The sequence below is a fragment of the Phodopus roborovskii genome, unplaced genomic scaffold, assembly GCF_943737965.1.
Source record: "Phodopus roborovskii unplaced genomic scaffold, PHOROB, whole genome shotgun sequence".
Lineage (NCBI taxonomy): Eukaryota > Metazoa > Chordata > Mammalia > Rodentia > Cricetidae > Phodopus > Phodopus roborovskii.
The window spans coordinates 1,896,735-1,914,664 of NW_026126744.1; the positions used below are offsets into that span (position 1 = coordinate 1,896,735).

At 34.5% G+C, this 17,930-nt stretch overlaps 1 protein-coding gene across 2 annotated transcripts in view; it reads left to right on the forward strand.

Moving 5' to 3' along the window:
- The window catches only part of Hgf (hepatocyte growth factor), a 61,927-nt gene that overhangs the window by 26,459 nt on the left and 17,538 nt on the right, over positions 1-17,930 (forward strand). For both annotated transcript variants that reach the window (XM_051174914.1, XM_051174915.1), the window contains exons 8-10: positions 8,896-9,070; positions 11,992-12,119; positions 16,717-16,819. In XM_051174914.1, coding sequence (XP_051030871.1) covers positions 8,896-9,070; positions 11,992-12,119; positions 16,717-16,819 — 406 coding nt within the window. The remainder of the gene's footprint in view (positions 1-8,895; positions 9,071-11,991; positions 12,120-16,716; positions 16,820-17,930) is intronic.

Sequence of the window (17,930 nt, forward strand, 5' to 3'; positions counted from 1 at the left end):
TGATAGAAAAATGCATAACTTTCAGAGCCACAATCTGAATGCTATTATTTCTTTTTTTTCTGATGAATAAACTCCAAGTTAGTGCTTGTCACTCTTTCTAAGCTTTTTCCCTATGGTCAGTGTTTCCTTGGAAGTGAAGGATTGATGCTGCTCACTGTCTGCACATGTGTGCCAGAGTGCTCTGCAGAAGGCTTCTTGTTCTTCTGCACAAAGAGGTATCTCCACAAATGTTAGAAGCCCACAAACATTTCAGATGTATGATTTTTGACAGTCCCAATGATATGAAAATTTAAGATACTACAAGCAAACAACAACACTGTAAATTCTGTGGTCCTTGAATGGAATACTGGCTTTCTTATTTTCACATAGGAAAGTTCATAGTTTGCATGTTTGTTTTCCATATTAGTCAGAAATAATGTTGGCTGAGATTAACTGCATCAGATACATTAGTCTTCTAGTATTCTCAAACCTTGCTTGTGACTAATGTCCCTTAGGAAGCTGCACTGATTGTTTAAGTCGATTTGCAAACTTCAGGGACTGAAAGTGCCTTCTACCCTGTCATTACGATCCTCAACATATCTCTGTGGGTTATGTGAGCCAATATTTCTTATATTAGAAATTAAAAGCATGTCCACTCATTAGTAATGGTGAAAACATTGGCTAGTAATATATGCAGTTTCAATCAGATAATGTGTAATTTACAGAAATATAGAGATCTGTGGCATTTTAGTCATTTGTTCTTTTCTGGGTTTTGTTGTTGTTGTTGTTGTTTTGTTGTGGGTTTTTTTGCACGCATGTGCATGTGTGTGTGTGTGTGTGTGTGTGTGTGTGTGTGTGTGTGTGTGTGTGTGATATCTTATTAGAAGGCAGCCAGGAATGTTGTGTTTGCTGTGCCTTCAGTGTTTGGGCACAAATTACCTTATAGTAGTATTGTGAAGATAGTCTTGACTCTACAGGTCCCTGGAGTTCTCAGGAACGTCAAGTATATCTGAAAGCACTATCCTGAGATAGATCACTGATTACAATACACCTGTTGCCTACTCCAATAGATCTCACTCAGTCTCCCACCACTAGTAGCTTACCTACCTGGTGATTTTTGTCAGATCTTTCTCTTTGAATTTCTTCTTGCAGAACAGTCTGTTCTGTGATTGAAATTCTCATTTGCATGGTTGCAACAGTCGTTTATCTAGCTCAGAATATAAAATCATAGAGTAACCCCAGTAAGGTACTCTTGTTCATATTTCCTGTTTGATATTTTTCCTAGAGCTATTGTTTAAACTTCTGTGAATGTCTTAATTGGCCATTTTGTTTCATCACTGCTCCATTTTACCCCCAAAGTATTATTTTCCATCATCAGAGTTTGGATGAACTATTTCTTTATGTTTGTTTTTTGAGTGGAGTTACCACTCCATTTAATATTTTCCTCTTCCATTTTCTTTTTCACACTACAAAACCAGCTGACTCAAACATGGGATATCCTTCTGCCTTTGCCACCCAGCAGCTGGGATTACAAGTGTGTACCACTAAATGCTACTTCTGTTAGCATTTCAGATCTTATCCTTGATTCTGTCAAATAACATTTGTTTTCTTTGTTTATTAATCAGCATTTTATTACTTGGCCTTAGTTGAGTTGATGCTCTCTATGTAGATGGGACTGGCCAGTTCACTGAGACCTGCCTGCCTCTACCTCCTGAGTACTAGGTTTATAGGCATATGCCATAATGCCCAGTTAGATACCTTCTCCTACACTGTATTGTATATTCATACAATAGAGTCATCTGTTTCATATCCTTAACTAGTATGAATCTTTCAGGTACCTTTTGTATTTTTAGTTTTAGTCTCTCTACTCAAATCTGTAGACTTTAGCCAGCCTCTCACCCCACCAACCAGATCAAGTATTTTAGAAGGGATTTAAAATTAAGTAGAGGTCTAATAAAGGGCCCAAAGCCTGTAGCAATAATGGTCTTACAGCAAAAGGAAGACAGTTCTGTTCTCTCCCTCCATTCCTCCATCCTAGTAGGGCAAGGCGAGAAGCCAGCTATCTACCTGCCAAGAGAAGCCCTCATTAGTAGCCTCTGGTCCAGAACCTTTTTCTTGGAGTTTCCAGTCTCCAGAAACTATGAGAAAATAAATTAGCTTTGCTGAAACTACCGAGTCCTTAGCATTTTGTTACTACAAAATAGTTTCTGATAATGAATACAAAAGCCCTTCCTTGTAGTAAAACTCAATACGAGCCTTGTTTAATAAATAAATAAATAAAATAAAAAGAGTATCGTTATCTTTAAAATTTCAGTGTACTCAGATGCTGGGAAAATATTTATGACAAATTGTCTCCTTCTTAAAGAAATCTAACTGTTTCACTTAGTTTTATTGGGAAGCCCAGGCCTGAGTAGAGATTCATGAAAATAAAATTGTATTATATACTCAGTCAAAAAAAAAATCATGCTATCAATACCCTTCTCAAGGGAAAAGTCTTTCACTTGGATGGCTTTTCCAAGTCATCTTCTAAGAAATAATACTATAGAATTGAAGATCTTTCATGAATGCCTTGTCTCCTGTGTATTTTGTACCAGAAAAGTGTTGGAGAAAGTCCAGAGAAATGTTTCAGTATGAATACTGGCTTCACATGGAGAGCAAACGTGCAAGCAATTTGAGGTTTGTACTTTGGAGGTCTTTACTACTTTCCCATGTCAACTTTAGAGCAAGAAGCTCTTTAAATTTACAGTGGGCCCGATCCTGCCCTCTGTGATGCAAGGAGCACAAGTACTGTTGATGGAAGAGTAGCTTTCTGTACTGTACTCAAGTCCCTGTTAACCACCAAGAGGTACAGTCTGTGTTTCTGCATCCTTCAGTATCTTATGAAGCTATGAGGTTAGATATATTCCAGGGGATAATCAGGTGTTTGTCCACTGGCATGTTAAGCAATTTATTCTTAACTTTTGAAAAATTGATAGGAGTATGGGGCTAGGCAGGTGCACTGGGGTCAGTGGCTAAGAGTGATTACATGTCTGAATCTATAACTTCCATGTGAGAGTAGGGCACCTCTCTCTTTCTCTGGAATACCTGCTGTCCCTTTCTAGTTTCTGCACACACACACACACACACACACACACACACACACACACACACACACACAAGTGGAAGTATCAGGCTTCTTACCACTCTTGGGAAATCTGAATTACTTTTGGCAAGGATTGTAACTTGGTAACTGGCTGTGATTGAATGGTTTACCTGCCTGTCTAGAGCTTAGAAATCCCTGGGTGCGACTCTTTGAGACTCTTACACTCTAGCTCCCATTTGTAGACATCCATTTTAAAAAATAGAGTTTATCTGCAAAGATCTGGTAAGACTTTAACAGAATATTAATTAAATGTATTTGTTTACTTTTATTTGTATAAGATAGGGTGTTTTTTAGATATACAAGCTGGCTTTGATTTTTATGAACCACTCTCCTTAGCAGACCAAATGCTGGATTACAGGTCTATGATACTATACTTGGATTAATTTGTTATTAAAGATCTGTTTCTACTTATGCCTATTTGGGAAAAGATGTCTACCCTCAGGATTAGATACATCAATCCTCTTTATCTAAAAATATCTATTTAAACTTGCAAACGGCCTTCAAATATTCTGGCAATCAGATCACACTACATTCGGACCAGTGAAGTAAAAAGAATGTTCCAAGAAGCTCCCACTGTATCTGATGGTTTTGTAACAAGACAGTGGAAATTTCAATAGCAAATGTTGTATTCCTTAAAGTATTTCCAAACAGAACACTGTGTGTCAATCACCAAGGCCAATCATTCCTCCACTGCCAGGCCATGGAGGAGCACTTAAACATTTTCACATCTGTGTCCAAAACCTGGCCACCACTGACACCCTGGCAGAATATTTTATTTTGAGGAATTCTCAGAAGAGTTCCTGGTATGTTAAGTGTGAACTTGCAAAAATGCTTGTGTGTATGGTGGTGATGTATTTTAAAATACGTTGTTTTATCTCAAGTTGATCAGCTTCAGCAGATACTTGGCAGTGATGTGGTTCTTCTTTCTCTCTTGGTATGGCCACTGGAGACTCTTTGAACCTTCTGCAATCCGAATCCCATGTTGAAGGATTAAGTACAAAGGAATGCCTTTCCCAGTATTGACGGCCCTTTCCAAATCAATTATCATGAAGCATTTGTTTCACTTTTGCTCCAGGTTTTGGTGTTTATATAGTAGTGTGGCAGAAGAAGCCTATTTTATCGTAGTTCAGAAATGTTATTTTATATACATAATAGTTAGATGGTTTATGTACATATCATTTATCATGGATAATGTCATTCATCAGACAATGTTTATTGAATAGCTTCAGAGTCTCATAATAACTCTTATTGATGAAAATTACTTAGTTGTCCTAAGTAATTATACTAATATATCTTCATTCATGCAAGTTATTTATTGTATGCACTGTAGAATTATGTGGTTCTTGATGAGGTCACTTCTAGCAGCTGAATGTGGAGTGAAATAAATATAGATGTACTAGCCCTGAATTTAGGATAATAATTTGTGGTTAATAAATTACAACAAAGAAAATTAAAAACTAAGATATTTAATATTCTATAAAGTTGTAGATGCTCATTAAATTAATATGTAAGAATGATAGTTACCCCTTTTTCACCTTTACGAAGCCTAATGAAACATAATATTTATTTTTTGACATAACATTAATTTTTTATATATGTCTGAGAATTTCATAATTAAATTAGAATAATTTATGTAATCCAAACCTTCCATTTTGTGTATTTGTGACATATGAATGTATGAATATGTGAGAGTGTACACATGTATATTTGTGGGCACAAATATATTGTGTGTTGTGGAGATCAAAGTTTAACATCATGGTTCTTTTTCAATTATTCTCCACTTTTAATTTTTTAGACAAGGCTTCTGAATCTGTAACTCAATGATTTGGCTAGACTGTAACCAATCATCTTTAGGGATCTGCCTATACCCTCCAAGCCAACAACTTATGTTGGGTTACAGTACAAGCTGGCCAATCCAGCTTTTATGTGGATGTTGCAGATCTAAATCCAAGTGCTTAAGTTTGTGAGGAAGGTATTTTATTGACTAAACCCTCATAACTTTGGTTTGATGTTACCATACTAATGTGGCTTTGTTGTTGTGTTTTTTGTGAATATTGACTTTTAAAAATAATTTTTCATCAAAATCTGTAAAACTATCCCCATGAAGTGATAACCATGATGGTTTATGTCTATAATTCAATTTGGGAGGCTTAAAGGAAGCCATTTTTGTATCAAAAATAACTCAAACAATAACATGACAGCAATAATGATGGTCATAATAGAATTAAACAATGCAATATTTAGAATGTGAATAAAAGTTGAGATGAAGACTCAACTCAATGATTTAAATGATGAGTGTCTTATAATTACACTTAAAAATGAGATGTTTTTAATTAACTGTATTTGGAAAATTCTTCATATGAGATACGGTTAACTCCAGCAATACAAAATTCTCAACTTGACCCTGACATTAGAATTGGTAACACATTAGTGAGATATTTTCCTAATGCCATTATACCATTGAGTTTCTTTGTATTAATTAACTTTTCTTACAATATATCTTAAAGACATTCTTACCCTCTCCAAACTCCTCCCTGACACCCTCTTTCCTGTCCATCCAACTTCATGTTCCCTTTCACTTTGATTTTATTAGAGACAGTTTTTAGACTGCAGGTTTTCCTAAAATTTTAAAGTGTGCCTACTCACCAAAATTATTTATTTTGTGTTGATATTTTAAATTTATTTGCTCAAGTTTTTCTCATAACTATGTTATTGTTCACAACTACTCATTGTTTCTCAGATATTTATTTCCTAATAAGTTAGATCATCTTTACTTATCTTCATAATCTTCTCACTAATACATTTCAACTTGTCTTTGAACTGATACATCTATGTAGTAGTTCAGATATTAGCACTCCCAGGTTTCATTCAATAATTATGGTCATACTGAATAATGGACAGTGAGTTGAGGCAGAATGTCCTGCTTTCAGATAACCTTCTTATATCTTTTTTTTATATATATATAAAAGAAGCTTCACAGTAGAGAAAGTAGCATTCAGAATCTCTTTACATATGAAAACATTCCTTAAGGTAATGGCCAAATCCCCAGTTATGTCCGAATACTTTATCTTTTCACTTTTTTACCCTTCTACCCTTGGTTAGTATCTACCAAGTCAGACCAGACCATATTCTTTTTTTTTTTTTTTTAATTAAGTTTGAGCCAATTCTGAGGGAAATTATCAGCCCATATGTAGTCAGTTTGGCCATGACTGTGCTTTACAGGAGCATGGGAAAGCATGCCAAGGGCAAAGCTGGGTAAGAGCAGGTCATCAGTAAACAGAACAGAAAACACAAATAAGGGGTACAGTAAAGAGATAACATGTTTAACTCTGAAAAGACTAAAGGAAGTATCTGTTTTCACTGGAATCCCCAACTGTGAACTCCATTCCAACTTCAGGATCCAAATTCTTATTGCTGTCACCAGTTTGGTGTGTTAGAACTTGTGCCTAAGAGCTAAAAATCTTAGTCTCTCTTATATTTCTATGACAGAGGGGGCCACTCAGCTTAGGGTTCTGGTGGCTGCAAGTTCAAGGATGAGTTGAAGCACGTGGGAAGGTATTGATGCTGCATTACATATTTTCGAAGGCAGAAGGGCCAGTAGACATATGAGCAGAACAAACACAAGGAGGATTTGCTTCATTGATCCACCTTCAATAGAATGAATCCCGTCTTATAAGGAAGTGTGAATGCCTCTTAATGACTTGATCAGTCTTAAAGTCCCCAGCTTCTAACACCAAAGCAATCAATGTCATCCAGATTTCAATAACAATCCTAACAATCCAGATGAAATGGCCACAATCAAATCATAGCAATAGAGGAACTTATGGTTTCCTTATTCTTATTGTGGTATTATAATAAGATGTGCAATGTATTAGTACAAGGTCAGCTTATCTTAGAGTTATTTTCATTCAAAGGTATTCCACAAAATGTAGTCTCCTCCAATTAATTTTAAATTATCCAACTTAATGGTATTCCCTTTGATAAAATATAGTTACCAGGGACTATGAAATCCAGCTTATTTTGTATAACATTAAAGACTTTTCAGTCCTGAGTACAAACTTCTATCTAAGCCATTTACTAGAACAATAATTTACATATTTATCATCTACCTATCTATCACTAATATCACTGTTATTTTATATATTGCTCTCAAATAACAATATAGAGATCAATCCAAACATTTTTATCTTCATTTACATTTCTTTATGAATTAGGATATTTCTGAACTATAGTTCTGTTTTCTAAAGGACATGTATAAAATACTAAATATTTATATGAATCAAAGCAAAGTTGTTATTTTAGTAAGTTTTAGGGGACATAAGAGGAAATCCGTCATTTCAGTTTCTTTTCTGGTTACTGTGAGAGAATACCCTGAGCAAAGCTACTTAATGGAGAAATAATTTATTCTGGCTCACAGATTTATAATCACAGTCCTCATGGTGGGAATGTCAAGGTGGTAAAGCTTGAGGCATTGGTTCATGTTCCATCTGTAGTCAGGAGGCAGGAAGCATGAGTGAGTGTCACTCAGCTCTTCTCTGCTCTCCAGGATTCCAGCCATGGAACTTGACACTCATATGTGAGGGGTGAAAATAATCAAAGTCACAAGCATGCTCTGAGGCCCACTCCCATACATTCTAGATTTTTGTCAACCAGAAGTGATTGTGTGTGTGTGTGTGTGTATGTGAGTGTGTGTGTAACTGCACTATTTTTTTTATTATTGTTTTTATTTATAAAGAATTCTAGGACAATGATAAATATACATAAACATACTTCAGGGAACTTAATGAAATGAAACCTCTATCTACATATAAAAGCGAAATAATCTTAGAAAAAGCTGTTTTTAATAATCTTATACTGTTACGTATAGAAAACATGGATGGAACATTTTGTATTTGAAAAGATGACCCATCTATTTAGACTGTAATGCCACAGAGAAATTTAGTTAAGTCTGCAATGGTTTAAAAATTTGGCTTTTATCCAGAGATTTTTTGCATGATCATTTGTCATCAAGATAGCTGAGGAGTTTACCTCTGACTTCATCAAAACAATAAAAGTTTTATGCATTTTACTTTGGGGTTTGTTTAGAAGAAGGGTGTTAGCACGGTACAGCCTGGTCTCAAACCTCAGTCTTTCACCATCCCCAGCCTTCCCACAGCCCAGCCCCTTGTGTACATCCTTGCACTTACCTCCTAAGTTGTCCTCAGTTATACTTGCTTGAGAGTATATTCAACACAAAAAGAATGACTCAGGTTTATGGCAAAAATTATTTTATAATTCTTTTTACATAGTAACTGAGCATTATGTATATTTGATGGTGTGTGATAGTTGGAAAATAAAAATAGGAACAACTGAATTTTTTAATTCCCTAAAATTTGGTTGTAAAGAAAATAATGTATTAACCTACATAACATTAACCACATAAAACAAAATTTGTGATGTTTAAATTGTTGAATTTGTATGTATAGAAGAAACAACTTTAGGAATGACACTGTAGTCATTTCTGGGAGAACTGATTTCAGCATGCACATTATAGAGATATATGGAAATAAATATCTTTACAAAACTCTTCAAGAAAAAAATTAGGGTTGAAATGAAAGGAAAATTGGAATGGAGACTGATATGTGAAGCTGAATTTCTAACTCCATTTATTTTCAATTAAACTTTAGAAATGATAAAAGAAAATGCCTGGTACCACAAATTCTATGAGCCCTGAAAGGATGATGCCATGATGAAGGAAGGGTTTTCTTTATGCTCATATTTTTTCCCACCAATAGCTCACAGTACTGTGAATGATACGGATATCCCCATGGAAACAACTGAATGTATTCAAGGACAAGGAGAAGGTTATAGGGGAACCAGCAATACCATTTGGAATGGAATTCCCTGTCAGCGCTGGGATTCTCAGTACCCTCACCAGCATGATATAACTCCGGAGAACTTCAAGTGCAAGTGAGTCTGCTTTGGAAATGCTGAAAACTTAGTGGATCTCAAGGAAGTGGGGGCATACTGGGTTTTGCTCACTTCTGTATTAGTAACCCTCAATGTTTAATAGCCTTGGTATACTGATGAGAAAACTGGGTGATGCTTTTCTTTTGGGGCCTCAGATAAGCAAACTTTGAAAGCATTCTAGAAGACACTGATCTAGAGGACCAATAAGGCATATTTTATAAAACATACCTCTAGCTTTAGTTGTAAAGTTTTCTTTAAGAAATTAATTTTATGATGTCTGTCTAGTTTTAGACTAGATCATTTTCAAATTTTCTTGTTTGTATAAAGGTGAGAATTGTGTTTTCTTTCTTTCACAGTGAAGCACACTTTGACTTCCACCAATGCTTCCAACTGCTTTCAGCCTTAAAAGTCTGTGATCAAAATTATTTTCAGTAGTGTAAATGTTTGCAATCATTTCTGGATCTGTGAAGATAACAGACATCAAAAATGTAAATGAGCCCAAAGAAACTGGCCTCAGTATTAACAGCATTGTGGATACAAATGCACACATGTGGATATGAGCCTACAGCTCCTTGTCCATCATTTGGCTGTTGGATTCCCAAAGCTACACTGACATAGGTTTTTCAATTGACCATCTTGTTAGAAGGAACATGAAATAGTTGTCTTTGAAATTTAAAATACACATGCCATGCATAGTGGCTTTACTGGAATAGCGCCTATAAATGACATATAATGCCTGTATATAATTGACTTTTAATAAGACAACTGACAGAGCAGGGTGGAAATTTCTACACTCTAGTGGCCCAATTGGAAAGGGGTTTGTGTGTGTGTGTGTGTGTGAGTGAGTGAGTGCACATGCTATGCATGTACATGTTAGTTAGCACCCTAGTTCATGCTCTGATTTTGTCTTTATTATCTTATAAGCACATAATTCAAACTTATCATTGTGGCTTAAATGTTCACGTCCTTCACAGAAATCTATTCCCTAGAACTCATACAACATCTCACACATCAGAGAGAATTAAAAATTACAAGGGAAAACCACAAGAACAAGTAGAGATTAGTAGAAGGGACAAAGAAGACTTGCTGATGTCAATCCCACTGTGTTACCCTGTAGTTATTGCCAACATTCAAATAAGAAATCATGTTAATAGACTGTAACTGAGCAATGCTGTTTATCATGAATGCACATGGATTATCTAGTGATCTGTTCACTTCAGGAACTGTAAATAACTCCTCAAATAAGTATATCAAAACATAGAGACAATTTGGGCAAATCTCCATATTTGTTTGGGTCTATTCTGGGCAAAGCTGGCAATTTAAGGGATTGATTCTAAAACTAAGCCTATGAAGACTTTTGCAGTTTTAGATTAATTTAATTATCTTGCTTTGAATCAAGTGTAAAATAATTTAACTGAGCAATTATGTATTGTACATTCATGTGAATTCAAAATATAGGCCTAACAGTTTAAAATGTAATTTTATATTATTTTATTCATGTTTTTCAGTGACTAATCTGATAAGTGTAGGGGTTTTGATATGAGTTGAATCCTCCTCATAGTATGACTAACCATTGGTCATTTGGCTCACACTATTGAAAGTTTGTGTCAATAACAAAAAGGCTCACAGATACTAACCAGGACTCATAGGGTCGCACAGAGACGGAACCAACAATCAGAGAGCCTGTATGGGTCTGACCTAAGCCCTCTGTATATATGTCACAGTTGTGTAACTTGGTGCTCTGCGACTCCTAACAGTGGGAGTGGGGCTGTCTCTGACTCTTTTGCCTGCTTTTGAGACATTTTTCCTCCTACTGGCCTGCTTTGTCCAGTCTGAATCTGAGGGGAGGTGCATAGTATTGTTATAACTTGGTATGTCATGTTTGGTTGATATCCTGGGCCTTCCCTTTTCTGAAAGGAAATGGAGGAATGGATCTGGGGGGAAAGGGGAGATAGGAGGAAGGACTGGGAGGAGAGGAGAGAGTGGAAGCTGTAGTTTGGATATAATATAGGAGAGAAGAATAAATAAAAAATATAGTGGGGAAAGAAAGGGAACAATGACATAATTACATTTTTATTAAATTTACAATATATAGTAAGAAATTATCCATATCTAGAAATTTCAAGCTCAAGTTTGGTGAGATAGGTTATTATTTACTAATATTCTGGCTAAATGCAAGTTTATACCTGCAAACACCTCTACAGTAAACAGAAAAATACACCAGTGAAATGGTTTTAAATATAAAAAAAACTTTAAGTGGCATCTTAGACTAGGGAACTCTAGTTTCTTATTAAAACATAATGAACTATATACATGACCCACACTGATAATTTACTCTACTGTTAGGCATGTGTATTATAACTGAGTCTTAATTAATTGTACAATAATATTTATAAAGATAATAAGTAACCTCTCTAAAGTGAGAATAAGTTTCATTAGAAGAAATCTATGTACTAAACTACATGCACAAAAGAAATACATAAATCAAGGAAGAAAGAGACCTCTTCTATGGAATATTTGGATAGTTTCAAATTCCATTTAAATAAGTAGTAGCTATTAGTATGTTTTCCTCTACAAAGAGAATTATGAGTTTCCCAACTATTTATATATTTACTATGTATACTGTGTGTGTGTGTGTGTGTGTGTGTGTGTGTGTGTGTGTGTGTGTGTAGTGGGAGTGTAACTTTGATAGTCAGCGAGAATTGAGTGCTGCTGTCTCTCTAGTTCCTCAGGTAGCAGCCTGCCTGGAGACCTCTAAGGACACTGTTTATTTTACAACCCCGGTGAGCATGTGTGCTGTATGCAGAGTTCCAACTTATTATCACTGTTCTAATCCAAACCATGCATACATCTGGGATACTAGAAATGTAGCAGTGATAACTTCGCCAGGCGATTTACCTTAACATGCTTCCTCTCAATAGGGACCTTAGAGAAAATTATTGCCGCAATCCAGATGGGGCTGAATCACCATGGTGTTTTACCACTGACCCAAACATCCGAGTTGGCTACTGCTCGCAAATTCCCAAGTGTGACGTGTCAAGTGGACAAGGTAATAGCTGACATTTTGTAGTAGGGGTGTGATTAAATCCAGGGGAAATGCCTAGAAGGGGGACACATTCTATTTCCTGTTGAACTGTTCTTGAGGTTTACAAGGAAGATCACAGAGTAGGAATGGTATGTTTTATATATCCATTCCTTCATTAAATCATTCCATATCTATTTACTCATTTGTTTAGTTAGCTTTTATTTAAGAGAGGCCGTGGTTTGAGGCACTAGCCATATAAAACCAGGACCAGTACACAAAGAACTACTTTCTAGCAGTCAGAAAACATGAAAAATGAAAATTCTAGTGGGCAATTATGGAAATTTGCGACTAGATGCCAGAGAGAAAATATGCTGCTAGAGAGATGTTGATCTCTATGTTTCCAAGATTAGGTGGATTTTCTCTGTAAGTATATTGGGGTTTAAGGAGAGTTGGGAGGACAGGCCATTATGCACGCCCCTCCCACCGCCCACCCCTCCCCGCATCCATACATGTAAAGAGCATTCTGGGAAACTATAAATGCATATAGTTCAAGAGGAAAGAGTACTGCAAAAGTTTAATAGTAAATTAATCCTATCACTCTGGCTGTCACCAAATGAGCAAGATGGACTAGTCAATGAGTTATAAAGATGATAAGGTAAATTGCCTCAGCCCCACAGGAGCTCTTAGGACTGGTGAAGGAGGTTTGGAAGTTACATGATCTGGTTTGAGTTTCAGCTGGATCACATTGGATGCCTCATGGAAGTAGAATTCTTAGGGAGGGTTCCAGATAGGAGAGCCAATGAAGCACTGCTTCAGCAAGCCCTGCAAAACAAAGTGCCCTGAACTGACCTTTGCTTCAGGGCTTAGGGAAATGCCATTGACTTGGAAATGAAGGTGCCTTAACACAGCTGATTCAGGAGCAGTAGTAGATAGATTGAAGTTCACTCTGTGGAAATAATTAGCCGGTGGTGAATACTGATGTTGCACTCTAAACACACATTAGTGTGCAATAAACTGAGAATTATACTCTTAATGATCATATTCTAGTTCACACAAACTTAAAAAACCATGGCCATTGTCAGGAAAAGTCCAAGCCTACCTACTCCCCGTTTTTAGGCTCATTTCCTCCTCTGTGTACTTCTGTCCTTTAACATTTCCCCCAGGAACAGCTGTTTGTTTACAGGCAGAGACAGGGAAGGACTTCTTTCAGTCTGTCTCACTATTTGTCAGACTTAAAGGTCAGCTAGAAATAAAGTTAAAACTAGCAATTAAGAGCAGTTGTTAGTGCTGAGTGTTCTGTGGCCCTTTCTCATTCACTAAGACAGTTGCAGAAACTGCAATTGGAGAAATGGAAACAGCTGTTTTGAGAGCTTCTTGTGTGTACTGAGAGGTTTTCATTCACACAGGGCCACCTACATGAGAATCAGGAAACTGAATATGTGAATATTTTATTTGGTTATTTAATAGTATCAATTATTTAATGAATATGTCTTATCGAAGACCAAACATTTACTTTAATGAATTAAGTAATTTGCTCAAATTACATTGAATTAAACTCTTCTAACAATCTTTACATTTTCCTGTCTTTTCTCTCTTTAATTCTTTGTAAATATTATGTAAAAAATGTATTCTATCTGGTACATGTAAGAGTCTAGCAGACTCTGTCATGAATATGCTATAAAGAAAGAAAGCACAGTGCCACTACTCAGGAAATACTGCCAGCCAATTCAGCATTCAGCTGTAATATTGACTGACCATTATGCTATTATATGCTATTACCCATCTGAAGCTATGCCTATTTCTATCTATCATCTATCTATCTATCTATCTATCTATCTATCTATCTATCTATATTCTATCCATTTATCTAGTATATCTATCTGTAATCATCTATATTTATTTATCTATATGCTTAACTCTTATCTATCTACTTATCTATCATTTATCATCTTTCTATCATATCTCTTTATAAGCTATTATTTATCATCTATAAATCATTTAATCTATAAATTATCACCTATCAATCATATATCTATCTATATAACTGTCTATCATCTATCTTATATATCTACCTATTGTCATCTATATCTGCTTGTCATCTATTACAAGTCTACTTATAATGAACTTAACATAAATCTATATTGTATGTCAATTATATATTGTAAGTTTCTTTTTCTTTACATGCACAAATATGCACACACATGTGAATCAATTTATATGTGTATATACATATATACACATATATACACATATAAACTAATGTTGTTCTTATCCTTTGGGGTAATAGCAAGCATACATTTTTGCTTGTATAGATTAGTAAGTTGGAAATAATTTCCAATTAGATAATAACAGAAAGTGAAAAATAAAATTGTTTAATTTCTTTAAGATATTACCAAAACAGTATTTGCTGGGTTATGAAGATTTACACTTTTATATATTTAATCAACATCAGAAAATATAATATTATATACTAAAAGAATTAAGATGAAATGAACAAAAAGAAAGAAAATCATCATATATATCATATATAAAAATATACCCCAGAAAAATATAAAATCAATAAATAAATTGAAAGATTTAAAAATTAACAAAATAAACAACAGTCAGCTATACAACTCAGGAAAAAAATCAAAAATATTAAATAGCAATTGTCCAAGGGGAGAAGCGGCTACCAAGCATGTGATTAGTAAGTATATCTTACCTATCTTATGCATAAATCTTGAAAATACAAACACAATAGCTAAATCTTATGAAACTTTCCATCTTCCTCCCCATGGAGAAAGAATAGTGATGCCGAGGACAAGACTACAAGACTACTTCTCATCTGAGACAGTTTCACACAATCCTGGGTATACAGAAATACAGAATTGATATACAAGTCAAGCATTTATAGACAATAAATAATAAAGAAATTCATTTAAAGACACATTTCATATATATAGCTACTTATTAAAGATTAGATAAAAATTGCATACTATAAGACTGGTTCAAACAAATCTTCAATCTTGACTGAATATTTGATACTCCAAAATACAGAGTAATGTCAGTGTTGATGGGTATTTTCATTTTACAATTTCCAATGTTGAGAATACCTTCACATAAGTAATTAGCACAAAAAGGCAGAAGTATGTTTAAGGCTATTCCACAAAATTTTGCTAATGCTGTTCTCATATCAAGACAAAATTCATTAAACTACGAAATTCAAGTTAATAACTCAAAGCCCAATTTGAAAAAAATAAGCATTTAAATCCAAATATACTAATTTTTACTTATATACTGAGTAGCGATGACAGGAAAACATTCAACCTTTCTTATTCATAATAAAAGTACTATGTTTTCATAAGATGAGAGACATTTGGTATTACAGTAAAGCTATGGCATCCATAGCATAGAGTTGGAGCAGACCAGAGTGGAAATGTTTCTAGCAGTGTTTGTTAGCATTACAGCATCATGGCAGGATATGAGTGAAAAATGTAGTGTGTCAGAAACAAGGCTGCCATGAAGTGTAAAGCAGCGCAGGTGTGAAGCAGCACAGGTGGTGTGAACACTGGCAGAAATAGACACAGAAATCAATTGAAAGTGGCTTGTGTTGGCTATTTGAACATTTTGAGCACCAAAAGAAATGGTGTGTATATATATATATAATATATAATATTATATATTATATGTGTGTGTATGTGTATTTCATAAATATATGTATATTCCTCTGATAAGAAAATGGAATGTACAAGTCTCTATGTATACTATGAGTTCTGTAAATAATACCTAAGTGGAAGAGACAGATGGGGAGAAAAATTACTAGAAATAGAAAAATAACCATTCTACATGCAACCCAGTAATAACTGACTTATGAAGCACCATCACCATATGCCTCAGCATTTGCAGAAACTTGTTTGGAAATAGGATCAGCTTCAAAACATGACAGATTTAGGATCTGTTGTTATTGTTACATGAGACGAGAAGTTTTTCTTTCCATCACTAAACCAAGTGACTAGATAGATGCATCAGCAGTGATATGCCACATTGACATCATATGTCCAGGTTGTCACAGTCAGAAGAGGACAAACTATCACCTATGCAAGATTCCTGTTGAGCATCTTTAACTTGATCTCATAGCTGGGAAAATAATCAGGCTGATTGAAACTGAAGAACATTTGTACAACAGCTGTCTTGGGTGACTCAAGATGTCAACATCAGGAGAAACCAAAATGTAAACACAAGTAACTAACTGGATTCAAATTTTATTATGTTACTTTTGTGTATTTTCTGCACAGTGCAGCATTTAAAAAAAAATTGGGAACTAAAAAAATCACTTTAAAGCATTTTATTTCCTTAGTGTCCCAAGGAGTCTCCTTTCTGGATATTTTTATGTAAGAGGTATTATTTTTTTGGGAGGGGTGTTCAAATTAATACAAACATTTACAACTGGAATTAAAACTGGGCTGAGAATAGAGATATTTTAGTGTGATATGTTTCTCATTCATTATACCTAATATTTCTCATTAATTTGCATTAGCTTTTGTTTTCATTATTATGTTCATTTTGATGACTTAATATGTTTACAAAATGTTCATGTTTTATGCTTTACAATAGTGTTGAGTCCCATGTATTTTATGTCTAGATTGTTATCGTGGCAATGGGAAAAATTACATGGGCAACTTATCCAAAACAAGGTCTGGACTTACATGCTCAATGTGGGACAAGAATATGGAGGATTTACACCGGTATATAGATTTCTTTCTTCCTACTTCTAAAATGTGATGATAGTAGCAATTATATATGTTCAAATATGCAAACAGTTATTTCCTTCTATCTTTTAGTAGAAGATGCCAATAGAAATAATAGATTGATTCTGTCTATATAGCTCAAACCATTGTTCTCTGTTTGTAGTAAGCCTTTATATATATATTTTAACCAGTATACAGTTGTGAAACACTTAATATTAGATTTGAAATATAATAGATACAGTGGGGAACCAAAAATGTAGATTCGTGAATTTTCATGGAGGGACCTAGTAACATTGACAGAATCATTACCTAACTCAACAAGGCAGTATAGTTGCCAATTCAGGGGTGATAGCATTAGCAAAATTAAGATTAATAGCAACTTGTGAGATAAAAAAATGATCTTTTATAAACATATTTATATTAAAATTCTACTTGACTATTAAAATTAATGGAAGCAAATTTTCTCTAATACCGGTAATTTATAAAATTTTGAAACCAGAACAGAACTACATTTGTAACTTAAGAAAATATTTATATTTTTAAGAATTATATATATTTATGTTGTCTATTTTCTTAAAGAAGGTAGTATTCACATGACACTAGTATTAGCACTTGTAAAACCATAAATGATGACAAAACATAGTTGTTACTAAAAACAGATTGTTAGTAAACGCCACAGAATATGTATACAAGAATGGAAGAAAGTTAGGAGCTCTAACTAAATGCCTGCCAAACAGCTTCTTATATCATGTGTATAAGGAATCAAGGCCTCCAGGAAGTTGAATCACTTTACTTCAGGTTGTATTTTAAATGTAAAGTTCATCCTTTCTAAATTAGATGCAACCATGCCTTATATTTTTTAAATTAATTGATTTCACAAATAGCAATAGGATATATATATATATATATATATATATATATATATATATAAAATTTTTCAGACAGGGTGCCATTATATAATCCAAGGTGGCCTTTAATCATGACTTTTTATGATTCATTTTTGAAATTTCTGAGAGTACAGGTGTGTGCCAATACATCTGTTGCTATCTATTCTTAATTTATTGACATTAGCTTTATTTTGGGGGGACCAATTAAAAGTCGCTTCAAG